The sequence below is a fragment of the Copadichromis virginalis genome, linkage group LG19 (genome assembly GCF_057382275.1).
Source record: "Copadichromis virginalis isolate Kocher_CV1m ecotype Utaka linkage group LG19, C_Virginalis_male_GT1.1, whole genome shotgun sequence".
NCBI lineage: Eukaryota > Metazoa > Chordata > Actinopteri > Cichliformes > Cichlidae > Copadichromis > Copadichromis virginalis.
In genome coordinates this window covers 32870603-32886857 of record NC_140636.1, presented here as the reverse complement: position 1 = coordinate 32886857, position 16255 = coordinate 32870603, and the positions used below count along the sequence as shown (strand labels likewise).

Below are 16255 nucleotides of genomic sequence, written 5' to 3'. Positions count from 1 at the left end.
GTTTGGCATTTTACATGAGACAGTGCACAAACATAAATCTGATTTTAAGCTGTCAAGTATGTCTTTAGATATAAAACATCCAAGCGAATTAGCTTTCAGTGGTTTAAAAAATAGATAGTGGAGATCACCTAAACAGGTAAGTCATAATTGATAGTAATTTCTCTGATTTTGTTCTTTAATATAGAAATATTTTATTTGGTTGCTATCATTATTGTGACAAATCGTATACAATAATTATCTTCTTGCCTAGTTCCACATACCAAAGGTATTACAGTTAACTAAAATGCTTTCATTTGTTAGTCATGTAAAAACAAACCAAGAGCAGAAAAATTAACAATAATACTATGACTAGTACAGTATTAACTATAACAATTTTGGTTACCCTGTTCGTGGTGTATCTTCTGTGGGTGCTGATAACTTGTTTATAAGGTTCATTTAAAAAACAGACAGAGAGACAGGTAGACTTGCCATTTTTATTCCAACCGCCAGTGGGAGACCTTAGAGCTGCGCCTGCCTCACGTGTTTTCGTCTTCGTGTTACCCGCTATCACAGCGAAGTGGAAAAAAAAATACAATTACTGGCGCAAAATGAAGAAAATATTTACCGCTGAACAAATATCGGACTGGTTCACTTCAGGGAACAGGTTTGCGAACATTAAACTCACAGAAGAAGTGGCTGAGAGGAAGTCAGACGATGAACAATCGTCGAAAGAGAGCAGGTATGATGGTTTAGTTAGCGTAAACGTGGTTGACCTTAAGCTAAGTAGCATGCTAGCATGGTCTAGCTTTGCATTCAGGTGTTAGACACTTAAATATTTTAGAAAAATTAATGGCGTATGGTTTTGTTGTTGTTGCTAGATTTAGCTGCTCAAAGTGATACCGTTAAATTGTTTTTTAACTTATCAAGTGTTTTAAGTCGTTGGCGGACATATACATCATGTCTCAGCTTGGCAGCAAGTATTGGAAAGTGAAGTTCAAATAGAAGAAATCACATTGTAGGCATGCTTAAATGTCACCGTAATGGGTAAATGCGTAACGACCAAAATTAACACAAATTATTCCGGAGCTGTAGAAAACAAACGGGGGGATATTTTAATGGTTTCATCCATACAGCTGCACGTTTTTGTATGGTTTTCCTAAAACCTCGAATCTGAATGTATTTTAACCTTTGTTTTTACACTGCCAGTGGTCTTTTTTTTAAGTATTCAAATTGAGATAAGGGTAAAAACTCCGGTAGAATCCAAGCAAATGCACACTGTTTTAAGAAATGTAACAAATATTTGCTCTACCATAGTGATGGGTCAGTCGCGAACGAAATGGCTCTTAGAGCCGGGTCTTTGACGTGAACGACGCGAGCCGGCTCCTTATCGCGAGCCGTGGGGTTTTATTTTCTTTCTCTCACCCTCTCTCTCACACTTTTTTCGGCTTCACTCAGCATGCGAGCCTTGTGCTTTATGCTTGGAAGAGGGGCGGTAGTTGCACTCAGTAGCACAGGAACAGAGAGAGAAAGAGAGCCAGGGACAACAACATCACATTAGAAAGGTATAGTAATCATCCACAACTATTTTCAGTTGCAGATGATAAAGGATTCAGAAAGTTTATACATACAGGCCCATATGACAGAGAATGTGCATCTTATTTTTGTTTTCATATTATAATTTATATTTAATTGTGTTGTGATTTGCAGTGTTTTGTGTTGTTTCACTTTAAATTGGTTTAAAAGGAAAAAGCTGAAAATTTAAATAGTTAAAAGTTGAACTGTAACTAGTAGGTTTTTGTATTATATGATTTATTTATTACATTTTATGTGGCGTGAATAAATAAAAGTATATTTACGGTGGCCCCTAGAGACAAAGCATGTACAAACTTCAAATCACGTACGAACCCTGAAGCATGTACAAACTCCAAAACACATAAAAACTCCAAAACACGTAAAAACATGTACAAACTCCAAAACACGTAAAAACTCAGAAGCACATAAAAACTGAAAACACGTACAAAAGACAACAGAAGTGCTCCAGGATGCTGGGCGCAGTGTTGAACTTTTGTTACCTAGTGGCTACACAAGCCAGCAAGTACCAACGACCGGATTTGGTGTGTGGTAGTAACGGGTAAATGAACTTTTTTAAAATTTTATTTGACTCTATATGAATGCTTGTGTATAAATACACAAACAATACACATATGCTTTCATGCTTTCAATTGTGTAATTTAAGTGATCTAGGTAGCTCTGTTTTGGAAGTTCAGAGCTACCTAGATCACTTATGCTAGAAATGCTAGAAATGAGTTTTGGAGTTTGTATGTGCTTTTTGGAGTTTGTACGTGTTTTGTCTCTAGGGGCCACCGCATATATTTATATATAAACATATATGAATAAAACCACTTTTTTTTTACATTAGTAATTCCTTTTGTGCATAATTTTATATTATTGTTAATAATAAATTAATTAAAGCAACAAAACAACCTGAAGAGCCGGTTCGGAGCCGAAAGAGCCGGCTCTTTTTAGTGAGCTGAACCGAAAGAGCCGGTTCTCTAAAAAGAGCCGGAAATCCCATCACTACTCTACCAAAGCTACCAGATTCCTCTTAAAATCTTACACTAGATCCCCTAATACAGGGGTGGGGGAACTCCAGGCCTCAAGGGCCGGTGTCCTGCAGGTCTTAGATGTGTCCTTGATCCAACATAGCTGATTTAAATGGCCAACTTGCCTCCTCAACTGAATTTGGAAGACCATGCAGGCACAGAGAATACCAGCATGGACAGTAAAAATGAGGCAGAACAGGTAGCCCCAAACGGAAGGACCAGTCAAAACTAATTGAGGATCTTATTCCTAAACAAGGGGCTAACTCTCTAGCATGGAGATAGTTTGGTTATGAAAAGTCTGACATGGACCAGAAATCTGTACTCTGCAAATAATACCACAAACAGGTCCCCACCACAGACGTAAGCATGACAAACCTCTTCTACCACCTATGCAAGAATCACGTGAGAGAGTTTACAGATGAGAAGCAAAAAAGAGCCCTCAGGTTCTCAAAATAAACCTTAGACTTAAATGTTAGAACAGACTTTTCCCCGCGGCACGCCATATAATAAACTCGTACAAAGAAAATTGGCGGCCGTTACAACTTGTGTCTAAAAATATATATAGTTATATTGAATTGGTCAAAACACTTGACTCCAGGTACACGATGAGTTGCCCGAGATGTCTTTTAAGTTCTCGAGAAGCCTGGTAATGAACTAGTTTTGATTCAGGTGTATTGACCCAGGGTGATATCTCAAACCTGCCGGACACCGGCCCTTGAGGCCTGGAGTTCCCCACCACTGACCTAATATTATAAGGGTGGATGCTGTTGATGTGTGTCTGATAAACAGTCCCAAAGATGGACTGCATAAGTCCCCACATTTTCTTACCATGTTGTTTGATGCAGGTCATCTAAAACAGACAAGTGAAAAATATCATTTTGTCTTTGCATGTTTTTCTTTATTTTAAGGTTTTCATTACCTGTGAATTATCAAAAATTAATGGTTAGATTATCAGTGTTGATCCGACTGAGGCCTTCACTAATGCAAACTGAATTATAGTAAATCTTATTTTAATGTTTGTTTGTTTTTATTTATAAAGGACGTTCTTTAGTCAAGGCAACAACTTAATAATATTTTTTGTCCAATAGTATATTGATAAGCTAAATGGAAATCATACTATTTATTACCATTTACACGTTGATCTGTTTTTCAAGTTGGTTGATTGAGTTTAATGACCATCAAATAGTGCATTGCTACACTTCTTCCTGAAGGGTGTCTTAACTGTAGCACAGAACAATAGCTGCTGTTTGTCAAGGGATTTAGGACTCCGAAAGGAAGTTAAACACTGATACACAAGAACAAAAACAAGTCCTACACAAATCAAGATGAGTTCTGCCTAATCTATATAAAATGTTTAGCTCAATGTTTTTTTATTTTTCAGTCTGAAACATTTACATTAAAGAGTGCTCACTCAGATTTCCAGGGTTTTTCCTGCATATAAAATGTTTGCCACCCCAAGAGGTTTTGGCCAGCAATAACAGGAAAGTTGACTGACTTGTGTTAGATAAGGTAACGTGGAGTGTTTACATCTTTGCATTAACTATATGTGAGCCAGTCATGTTTTTACACATGTATTCACTCCAAAAGCTGGACATTTTGAGCTCTTAATGAGCTACCACAAATTGACCAACTCAGTCAGTTTGTCACTTAGCCAAAAGCCAAAAAGGCATCTAGTGCTTTTACTATTAAAATCACTCCAGGTTCTTGACATCTCTGAAATGCATCTCCAGCTGTTCAATTGAAGGTTTAGAATAAGGAGTAACTAAACAACTCAGGCTGTGAAGTAGGGATAAGAATTAGTTATTGCCATTAAACATTTGAGTACATATAACACCTAGCCTAGTGCTATTTTGGTAAAGCTAGTGAAATGTCTATATCTAAGACGCATATTGCGATTTGGTCTCCATGCTGATGGTTGCAGATGGTTAAAGAGTTGTCCTTTCACAGTGTGGTGCTGTAAGCACCTTTGGACCTGAGAGGTACTGGATAATAATATGGAAGGTCCCAGTCCCTGTGTGCTGTGAATGAACCAGAGTGGCGCATGACCCGATCCACGTATCCAGAGACCGTTGGGATCTCTTCCCTTGGATGGTCGCCACAGTTGGGGACAGTGGGTGTGACAAACCCCTGCTTCATTTTGTACCGGCTGGTCCAAGCCTCCATGGGTTGGAACTGCACCGGCTGCACTGAGAGGTCATCCTCTTCATCATATCCCCTTTGGCTCAGGAAGTCCTTTAGTATTTGCTTAAACACAGATGCCAGCTCCCAGGGTCGTATGTTGTTAGTGGCAAGCACCTCACGAAACCTGTGGAAACATACAACATTATAGTTAATTAAACAGTTCTTGGAGAGGTTTTTCTCATTTCCTCATCATTTATTCCTTCTTGTTTCCTTTGCGCTCTGTCCTCTCGTCTCTGACTTGAAAATCAGTCACACTAAGCCACGTTGAAATATGTCTCTGTTCCTAAAAACACAGTATCACTGTAGTTTATGAAATAGTCACACACTCCTATCTGGTTATTATTCTTTCTGCTGAAGGGGTTGGTGGTAAAGTTTGACCTCTTACATTAGAGACAGTGGACATGAAATCTACTCAAGTTTTGAAAAGCTTTGACAGAGATGTTATTTCTATATTATGACTTTTGTCTTCATAGCAGCAGCCGTGTAGTGATTGTGCCCTCACCCAGAGGTTTAGATTTCACATTTTATTGCCTTAACATTAGCATGGAGCCAGAATTTACCTCCATGCTTACTAACCTTAGCTAACTAAGGTTAACAAGGGTTCATAAACTGTACAGATTCAGTGAAAATACATACATATTGACTAATTAGTGCTTATTAACAAATTAAGTGCCAGATTTACTAAACAGGTCAAAATAGCAGGTGTAAATGGCTCTCAGAGTTGCGGGTTTGCTTGTGATGTAAATATTCACTTCCCTATATTTTGTGCCTTGAGAAAGGAACTCTCAGAAATGCATATGCAATAGAGTCAGTCGGAAAAAATCAGAGTCACTCTATCAGAGTCACTCTAACAAGCAATCTTGTCACTGCGCCATCTTTGTAAATACTCATAAAACTTTAGCACTCACTGCTGGGAGGGTCTGTACATTAACAAAGGCACAAGGTAATAACAGCACAAAGATGTTGAAGAGGATCAGTTTAATAACCTTCAGTAGTGGATGAGCCCTAACAGATTCCAGCTCTAGTTGCCCAACCTGTCAATTATTGAGACCACACTCCTAACTTGGTTATCCAGTTGGTTATAAACAAATTCAGCCCACTCAGAGGACTTATAAGGGGGAAACTAGCTGTAGATGCTTTATAATGTTGCTAAGTTAAATTTAAATGGGAGCCTTTAGGACACAGGTGTCGAACTCCAGGCTTCGAGGGCCGGTGTCCTGCAGGTTTTAGATGTGTCCTTGATCCAACACAGCTGATTTAAATGGCTAAATGACCTCCTCAGCATGTCTTGAAGTTCTCCAGAAGCCTGGTAATGAACTAATCATTTGATTCAGGTGTGTTGACCCAGGGTGAGATCTAAAACCTGCAGGACACCGGCCCTCGAGGCCTGGAGTGCGACACCCCTGCTTTAGGGAATGACTTCCGTTTTGAGCCATACTCAAGTGGCAACTACTAGAACTGACACTGTCCTTTGTTGGCAGTACAAGGCTACAGCATGTAGATGATGGTCTACAAATGTACAACCATGTCAGTCCCATAAGATGCAAGCAGAGGAGTTGAGTATCTACAAACTAAGAAATAATATTTCCATCAGCATGGTGTCAGCCTGCTAATGTGAAGTTTCTGTGCTTCACCTAAAATGTTGGACCTGTGTGCTTTTATCTGTTTTCTCTCACAGTTTCAAAAAATGACATATCTGGGACAACAGCGAAGATTTTTGTAAATGATAAAAGCATAATAACACATCTTATTAAATATGTTTTTCTTGGCTAAGATGTTATGTAAGCACACAGTAGTGAACTGGTAGAGAGTTTTATGGGGAATATGTAAGTAGGTCACAGTGCTCATTGCTCAACCATGTCTAACAGCTATTTTTCCATACTGGCTAACAGACGAGTGGCAACCCCGGCAGCCTGGCTTCACTCACCCTTACAGGGCGTCCTTCACCTTCACATGTTAACACCCTGTATCGCCTGTGTCTGTGACAATAACACATAATGGCTTCCTTGGCAGCTCGCCCTAGCTCCCTTTCCCTTTGGGTCTTCTCTGCTTTGCCTGCTGTCAGGCCCTGTTGATGCAGTAGCAGCTAGTATCTGTTGACAGCTTACTAATGTGAGGACAGAAGAAGGCATGGGTACTACTAAACACCTGGAGAGGACGGTGGCTGCTTGGATAGATGGGATCTGGGCACACAAGAACTCCAGCTGTTGTAGTTCTGATGAGGGGATGAGGGTCCGCAACCTGGGGTACTTTTGAAACCAGTGGAGACCCAGAGCGCTGTGAGCCATCCTATGCTCACGCTCCAGTTCTCTCGCCAGCCGCTCGCGCTCTTCCACATGCCACAGGAGCTCTGTGATCAGCATGCGGCTGGGTAACCCCCCTGAGATTTTCAGAGATGGTGTTTCATCCTGAGCCTGCACTCTTGTCTCATGCGACCATTTCATCCAGCTGAACAGAGGCATGGCATTCACAGCACGCTGTCTTTAAAAGCTGAAGACATTAGAATAATTAGTTATCTTTAGCATCAAGACAGGATTTTCACAACACAACAGAATCATAATAATCATCTGAATTACTGGAATAGACGTTGCTTAAAACAAATTTCTATAACGGTTGCACCTGCAAATGACAGGACGGCATAACAGCAAGTGAGGAACTGCTTAAGTCAGGCAGATGAGGAAAAAACACTGAGGTAAGCCAGGGAAATTAAAACTCTTCTCTGAAAACCTTTAGAAAAAAATAATGGGTTTTTTCCCTCTTTATTAAAAATGTTTGTGGGTACCAAAGAGGTTTTGGTCTTCCCTTAAAGGAAAATGTAATACACTGTGATTACATTTAAAAAACAAAAAAACCCCCAAAACTTTCTGGGGATTTAACATGCTGTAATATAAAATAATTCTTTTGCTATTTAAATCCCCCCCCCCCCCCCCAAAAAAACAAACAAACAAAAAAACCAGGATCCATTTCTTTTAAGATAACAGACTTTCCTTAACTGTGACCCAAGTTATCACCTCCCAAAATGTGTATTTCAAGTCAAAATTAACCGCTAACCAGAGGAATTTTTCTTGAAAATGGAAATGCTAATTTGCTAATTGTCAAAAATCTTGCAGTTGTACTGAAATGGGTTTGACTATTCAGGTTGAATGAAAATTATTTGATTAGAATGTTTTATTAATTTTATGTGGTAAATCTAGTTTATAACTGAAATCTAGTCTGTGACTCTTTGTGACGTTTTAATAATTCAGAATTTAAGCTTGACATTGAAAAATGATCATCCCATAGCTATTCTGTCCTTTGATCCCTGCCTGATGGCTACTTTGATTTCAAGGCTGATGTCCCAGGTGTGCGTATTTGGCCCTTTTATTCAAGCTGATAGATCAGCTGAGTTTCCACCTGGGATTCAGATGGATTAAACTGCCTGTGGGGTCAGAGGTCAGCCATACAGAAAACCTTAAGGGTTTTCGCTTAGTAAGCTGCAAATCAGATTTTAAAAATTAAAAAAAAATTGTTATCACAATAATATCTGGATGAATAAGAAAAGAAAGAAATGTACTTACTGGTGAAACAGCACTGCTGACTCTTGTCTGAGCTTTTTAGAAATTGGGCAAAGAAGAGCTTTTCACAGAGTAGAGCCTCCAGCGTCTTGTCTCCATGGATCTGCCTGTGCAAACTTTACTCCTCTCACTGTTGACTACGTCCGGCAGCAATCCTTCCCTTGCTTTGTTGTTGCAAATGTTTTTGTCTTGTAGTTTTTTGTCCTGTCCTCTCACTGCGCCTGTCATGCAGACTTTTTCCAGGAGAGTTAGTCACACGCACACGGATAACTGACTAAGAGCTGTCACTTCTCTTCTCCTTTCACCCCACTCTCCTCTGTGCAGTGTGCAGCTTTTGTTGTAGGGTCAGCTGCTTTGTAGCTTGCACGAAACGTGTGCATTGGAGAGAAAGAGAGAGGACGAGGGTGCGTGTGTGCGCACAAGTCGTGGGTGTGCATTTGAGCTCCTAGTACTGTCAGGGTTTTTGTCTGCTGTTGTGATAAAATCCTCTCCTCGCTAAGAGTGCAGGAGGCACACATGCATAAACACACACACAACCGGGAATGCTCCTCAGGCTGCAGCGCTGTGGGCCTGGTCAAGCTGACAGAGGGAAATTAGAGAGGATGCAAAAACTTAGTTAGAAATTGCATTAAGAAGTGAAATATGCAGAGGAAAAAATGTGAAACTTTCTTCTAGAAAATGTATGTTTAAAAACAAAAAATATTTCAAAAGGTTTATGAATCTGTGAGTTTAACTGTGACTAACTGATGTTGACTTATGTTTGGTTATACAGCCCCCTTTTTTTCTTTTATTGCCATACTTAAGCTTTTTTCTTTAAAAAAAAAATTGGGTTTTGTACATGGATTACCACGTATAAAGAAGGGGAGCATTTTCCTGTTCATTTTGTTTTTTATCTTTGTTGATGTTGAGAAAAATGCTACAACATCTAGCATTATATTCAACCTCACAGTTCCTGTAATGATCTGAAATTAATTCTTACACTCAAAGGAAACTGATTTTCATATAATATTGATAATTTTGATAAATCCTGGCTTCCAACTTGTCTTGTTTTTACCAGTACATATATTTGTCTTTGCGTTGTGAGGAAATTGCGGTATAAAGGTCGAAACTGAAAGCTTAAACGTTAAAGTCTTTTAGTCCAAAACAGCTAATCGTATCTTGTACAGTTTTGGTGTTACTACATTAGATTTGTTTGTAATTCTCAGATTTGGTTTTCTTACAGTCCAGCAAAGATTCTTGAGCATGGCAGCCCAAAACCTGTGATCTCTGATGGAGAGAGGCTGCAAAAACCAGAACCTGCAGTGCGTAAGTACTAATTTTGTCATAGCCTTTCTGAGCCTAGGTTGTGTATTTTGGGATATACAGAAAGCTTAATTCTTAATCAGTTTAAAACTTTATTTTTCCTTTTACTCCTGCAACTTTTCTTTTCACTAGGTTATGCTAATCCTCCTCCACTCACAAGCTATGAGTATCCAGACTTGCCCATAGCCAAAAACAGACAGGAGGTAAGAGATTGACTTAGCTTGATGGTCCTGTAGTGCACTTTCATTATCCCGAGGTTCTGTTCGTCATTTTTACTGAAAATTTTTTTATGTCCCCAGGACACTTGAGCACTTAAGATTTTGCTGTTTGCTCAAGATGAACATTACAACAAAGTTATTTGATGCTGATGGACAACAGCTAACTTCAAATTCCCTAGTCTATTATTATTTGTTGACTAATACAGAGTAGTGTGTGTGTGTGTGTTTTAGGAGATAATGCTGTCATTTAAGCTGGACTTTCTTAATGCAGATTATAAAGTCTAAAATTTAGGCCATAAATCAGCTTACCACATCCATCTGCCCAACAATTTCATAACTTTTTCTCCAAATTTCATTTGTTTTTTCGATGATATGGGTTAGTAGCTAAATGTCCTTCCTTTTTTTTTTTATCAAATGCCTTTCTTTTTAACTGTGCACGTGTCCTTTTGTGTTTTTTATGTGTGTGTCTGTTTGCGGTTGTTTCCAGCTGATTTCCCTCATAGAAAACAACTCTGTAGTGATCATTCAAGGAGCCACAGGCAGTGGCAAGACCACCCAGCTGCCACAGTACATTCTGGACTATTACAATGAGAAAAATGCCTCATGCAACATTGTAGTCACCCAACCACGTAAAATTGGAGCCACCAGTATTGCTCGATGGGTTGCCAAACAGCGGAAGTGTACCCTGGGTAGTCTGGTGGGATATCAGGTTGGTGCAGTATTAGGATAGAATGTGATTTTCTTAAACTGCATACACTGCTCTTCGATCATGTAGCAGTAGTAGAAAACCAAGATACAATGACCCATATTGATTCAAACTTTAGACAAAGAGCATTCATTATTATCTTTCTCACAACTTCAGAGTGTTTGCATGCATGTGTTAACAAGCTCTTGTATGCTTTGTTGCTAGGATGTCTGACTGTGTTGTGCAGAGCTTTGAAACTGTGTGTCTAATAATAACCGTTGTCTCCTCCGCTTGATGCAGACCTCTGGAGTTAAGGATGATGTCACTGACAGTGGGAGCAATGATAAATAGTCAGTTTTAGAAGGAGAAAAAATTCTTAGCTTATGCAACAGAAACTAAACATTATGGTATAATTTCCATTATAACATTAAAATAGGGGAGAGTTATATCTATATATTTGTTTAGCTGCAAGTTGGCAAAGCAAAAAGTGTAACATGGATACGCAATCGATTTTGTTGAGGTTCACTGATGTTTTCTCCAGTCAGAACCACAAATAGTCATTTTGGCATTGCAGACATCAGTTTTTAAAACCCTGTAAAAGTTTAAGCCTAAAGCTACAGCAGAGGAAGTGTACTTCCTCTGTGGCCTCTGCTGTTCCTTGTTGTGTTTTTTGGAGCTCAATAAATCCAAGTTGTGCTATAATGCAGCAAAACAGTACAAAACCTTAAATTCTAAAGAAATCAAATTGCAGATGGTATAAAAAGATTATCTGCAAGTTGGTATTTGCAGATGACAGGATTTTTCAAGTTTCATCAGTTCATATAGAGCTTGGGTAAAAGGCATTCTTCTTTTTCTGCCCCATCGTCATGGAATACATTACAGATGGATTTGAGTCTCTCTCAATTGATTTTACTTGCAGACTTCGAAAGACATACAAACGTTTTTGTGAAATCATCACTGGGAAGTTGTTCTTGTCTTTGATATGACTGTGTACATTACACAAATTAAGCTGTTGTTTCTTTAGGGCCCGAGCACCGAGAGTGCGAAGGCCCTATTGTATCTGCTCCGTTTCTTATTATTATTATTAGGGCCCGAGCACCGAGAGTGCGAAGGCCCTATTGTATCTGCTCCGTTTCTTATTATTAGGGCCCGAGCACCGAGAGTGCGAAGGCCCTATTGTATCTGCTCCGTTTCTTATTATTATTATTATTATTATTATTATTATTATTATTATTATTATTATTATTATTCAGGCGAAACAAGGGCCTTTTTGAGGGCCTAAACATGCTCAAAAACTCATGAAATTTTGCACACATGCCAGGTTTGGTGAAAAATTTTGTATTTTAATGGTTTTACATATGAGCACTGGGAAATGGCTCTAGAGCGCCACCTATGCCTTGTTAAATGCAGCCCTACGACCACATCGTTTGAGCTACATGTATGAAATTTGGCACACATATGTATCATGCCAAGACGAACAAAAAAGTCTGTGGGCCCATTGACGCAAACCCAACAGGAAGTCCGCCATTTGGAAGAGAAGGTGACATTTTGGCTCAAATTTTGCCATTTCCATGCCTCGAACTTTTGCGAACTCCTCCTTGGGGTTTGATTTCATAACCTTCATATTTGGTCAGTGTCAACTACACCCTTGTGCCATGTTAAATTGCGGAGCTTTTGAGTTTTCACAATACTATGAGGCCGTGGCGCCATGGCGAATTTCGATGACTCGCCATGAAAATCTTATTGCCTCTCATTTTGTCATACATTTTCTGACCTTGACCAAAGTGAACACATATGATAAGGCTCCACCCCTGAACATATTTCAACTGCCATATTTGACACCAGGTACAGCGCCACCTAGTGGGAACAGGAAATGTCATGTTTTACACTTTGGGGTACAGTATTGTGATGGGTGACATCTGCAGCCTCAAATTTCTCCAGGAAAGCCTTAAGGAGTTGGTCTTGGGTTACAGTGAAAACTGTGACTTTTCATGAAAGGGTGTGACCCCAGCAGCATGGCGAACTTTGATGTCACGCCATGAAGAAACAAATTAGTATAACTCAATGAAATCCAGTCTGATCAGTACCAGACTTTACAGGCATGATGTCAGACCCGCCCTGAACAGATTGATGTGCCCATTGTCGGAAATACGGACAGCGCCACCTAGTGGCAACAGGAAATGTCATGGCTTTAATTTTGTTGTACTGATTTTCACAGGTTCATCGTGGCCACCTCAAAAGCGGTGAATATCAACATCAGTCCCTCGTGATGCTTCAGTGCAAAAATTGTGACTTTAAACTGAACGGCGCACCCTGGTGGTAACGCGGTTCACCATGAAAGATGAAGTGGCTTTTGAGGGGCTTGGAAAGTTTATAGAGGCTTGAAATTTGGCACACACCTCCAAATGGATGTAGGCTTTGTTGTCATGTGATCATTTTCATTGAATAGCGCGAAATGGCTCCACAGCGCCCCCTACAATATTTCAAAACATCAGCCCCTGCTCTGTGTTTCATCTATGAGTCTGACACTTGGTAAGCTTGTGTAAGATATCAAGATGTACAAAAAAGTCTCTTGGAGCAATATCCCAAATCCAACAGGAAGTCAGCCATTTTAAAATTAATGTGTAATTTTGATGACATTTTCCCCCCTTTTCAGGCCTCATACTTTGACGAACTCCTCCAAGGGATTTCATCATATTGAAGCATTCTTCAGGGTGTAGAATCTAAAGACCTTTGTGATGTTAAATTGCGAAGGCTTTTACGTTCAGGGAAACGGGGTGGTCATGGCGGCACGTGGAGTTTCAATCACTCGCAAAAAGCAGTAATCTGCTGTCACTAAAAAACACAATGTCCAATCTCTCCCAAAGGTCGCAGGTGTGATGAGACTCGAGCTTGGAAATGTTTGTTATGCTATTTGTCAATAATGGTTAGAGCGCCACCTAGTGGCATGACTATAATCCTGGTTGAATAAGATGAAATGTTAGCTGGTGATTAAAAGCATGAAATCCATCAATGTGACATCACATCGGACGTGCCGGTTTGAGGGGTTGGCAGTGGCTCGACGTGCCGGGGGTGCGAGGGCCCTCATAACGCTGCTTGCAGCTTTAATTATTATTATTATTATTATTATTCAGGCGAAACAAGGGCCTTTTTGAGGGCCTAAACATGCTCAAAAACTCATGAAATTTTGCACACATGCCAGGTCTGGTGAAAAATTTTGTATTTTAATGGTTTTACATATGAGCACTGGGAAATGGCTCTAGAGCGCCACCTATGCCTTGTTAAATGCAGCCCTACGACCACATCGTTTGAGCTACATGTATGAAATTTGGCACACATATGTATCATGCCAAGACGAACAAAAAAGTCTGTGGGCCCATTGACGCAAACCCAACAGGAAGTCCGCCATTTGGAAGAGAAGGTGACATTTTGGCTCTAATTTTGCCATTTCCATGCCTCGAACTTTTGCGAACTCCTCCTTGGGGTTTCATTTCATAACCTTCATATTTGGTCAGTGTCAACTACACCCTTGTGCCATGTTAAATTGCGGAGCTTTTGAGTTTTCACAATACTATGAGGCCGTGGCGCCATGGCGAATTTCGATGACTCGCCATGAAAATCTTATTGCCTCTCATTTTGTCATACATGTTCCGATCTGGACCAAAGAGCACACATATGATAAGGCTCCACCCCTGAACATATTTCAACTGCCATATTTGACATCAAGGACAGCGCCACCTAGTGGGAACAGGAAATGTCATGTTTTACACTTTGGGGTACAGTATAGTGAAGGGTGACATCTGAAGCCTCAAATTTCTCCAGGAAAGCCTTAAGGAGTTGGTCTTGGGTTACAGTGAAAACTGTGAGTTTTCGCGAAAGGGTGTGACCCCAGCAGCATGGCGAACTTTGATGTCACGCCATGAAGAAACAAATTAGTATAACTCAATGAAATCCAGTCTGATCAGTACCAGACTTTACAGGCATGATGTCAGACCCGCCCTGAACAGATTGATGTGCCCATTGTCGGAAATACGGACAGCGCCACCTAGTGGCAACAGGAAATGTCATGGCTTTAATTTTGTTGTACTGATGTTCACAGGTTCATCGTGGCCACCTCAAAAGCGGTGAATATCAACATCAGTCCCTCGTGATGCTTCAGTGCAAAAATTGTGACTTTAAACTGAACGGCGCACCCTGGTGGCAACGCGGTTCACCATGAAAGATGAAGTGGCTTTTGAGGGGCTTGGAAAGTTTATAGAGGCTTGAAATTTGGCACACACCTCCAAATGGATGTAGGCTTTGTTGTCATGTGATCATTTTCATTGAATAGCGCGAAATTGCTCCACAGCGCCCCCTACAAAATTTCAAAACATCAGCCCCTGCTCTGTGTTTCATCTATGAGTCTGAAACCTGGTAAGCTTATGGAAAGTATCAAGATGTACAAAAAAGTCTCTTGGAGCAATATCCCAAATCCAACAGGAAGTCAGCCATTTTAAAATTAATGTGTAATTTTGGCGGCATTTTCCCCTCTTTTCAGGCTTCATACTTTGACGAACTCCTCCAAGGGATTTCATCATATTGAACCATTCTCCAGTGTGTGGAATCTAAAGACCTTTGTGATGTTAAATTGCGAAGCTTTTTACGTTCAAGGAAACGGGGTGGTCATGGCGGCACGTGGAGTTTCAATCACTCGCCAAAAAGCAGTAATATGCTGTCACTCAAAGACACAAAGTCCAATCTCTCCCAAAGGTCGCAGGCGTGATGAGACTCGAGCTCGGAAATGTTTGTTATGCCCTCTGTCTATAATGGTTAGAGCGCCACCTAGTGGGACGACTATACTCATGGTTGAACCAAATGAAATGTTAACTGGTGGTTAAATGCATGAATTCCATCAATGTGACATCAGATCGGAGGTGCTGGTTTCAGGTGTTGGGCATGGCTCGACACGCCGGGGGTGCGAGGGCCCTCATAACGCTGCTTGCAGCTTTAATTATTATTATTATTATTATTCAGGCGAAACAAGGGCCTTTTTGAGGGCCTAAACATGCTCAAAAACTCATGAAATTTTGCACACATGCCAGGTCTGGTGAAAAATTTTGTATTTTAATGGTTTTACATATGAGCACTGGGAAATGGCTCTAGAGCGCCACCTATGCCTTGTTAAATGCAGCCCTACGACCACATCGTTTGAGCTACATGTATGAAATTTGGCACACATATGTATCATGCCAAGACGAACAAAAAAGTCTGTGGGCCCATTGACGCAAACCCAACAGGAAGTCCGCCATTTGGAAGAGAAGGTGACATTTTGGCTCTAATTTTGCCATTTCCATGCCTCGAACTTTTGCGAACTCCTCCTTGGGGTTTGATTTCATAACCTTCATATTTGGTCAGTGTCAACTACACCCTTGTGCCATGTTAAATTGCGGAGCTTTTGAGTTTTCACAATACTATGAGGCCGTGGCGCCATGGCGAATTTCGATGACTCGCCATGAAAATCTTATTGCCTCTCATTTTGTCATACATTTTCTGACCTTGACCAAAGTGAACACATATGATAAGGCTCCACCCCTGAACATATTTCAACTGCCATATTTGACATCAAGGACAGCGCCACCTAGTGGGAACAGGAAATGTCATGTTTTACACTTTGGGGTACAGTATAGTGATGGGTGACATCTGCAGCCTCAAATTTCTCCAGGAAAGCCTTAAGGAGTTGGTCTTGGGTTACAG

The 16255-nt window shown here is 40.3% G+C and overlaps 2 protein-coding genes across 2 annotated transcripts in view; one reads left to right on the top strand and one right to left on the bottom strand.

The window, feature by feature from the left end:
- Positions 1-385: 385 nt before the first annotated feature.
- tdrd9 (tudor domain containing 9) overlaps positions 386-16255 on the top strand; it is a 47195-nt gene continuing 31325 nt past the window's right edge. Inside the window, exons 1-4 of the mRNA XM_085441239.1 lie at positions 386-718; positions 9540-9622; positions 9752-9822; positions 10325-10546. Of these exons, the coding sequence (XP_085297365.1) occupies positions 588-718; positions 9540-9622; positions 9752-9822; positions 10325-10546 (507 nt within the window). The 5' untranslated portion in view covers positions 386-587. The remainder of the gene's footprint in view (positions 719-9539; positions 9623-9751; positions 9823-10324; positions 10547-16255) is intronic.
- On the bottom strand, positions 3571-8676 carry rd3l (RD3 like). The gene is made up of 3 exons (XM_085441241.1): positions 8321-8676; positions 6912-7253; positions 3571-4887 (listed from the first exon to the last, which is right to left on the bottom strand). The coding sequence occupies exons 2-3, from the start codon at positions 7223-7225 to the stop codon at positions 4524-4526; spliced, it is 678 nt and encodes a 225-aa protein (XP_085297367.1). The 5' UTR covers positions 7226-7253; positions 8321-8676; the 3' UTR covers positions 3571-4523.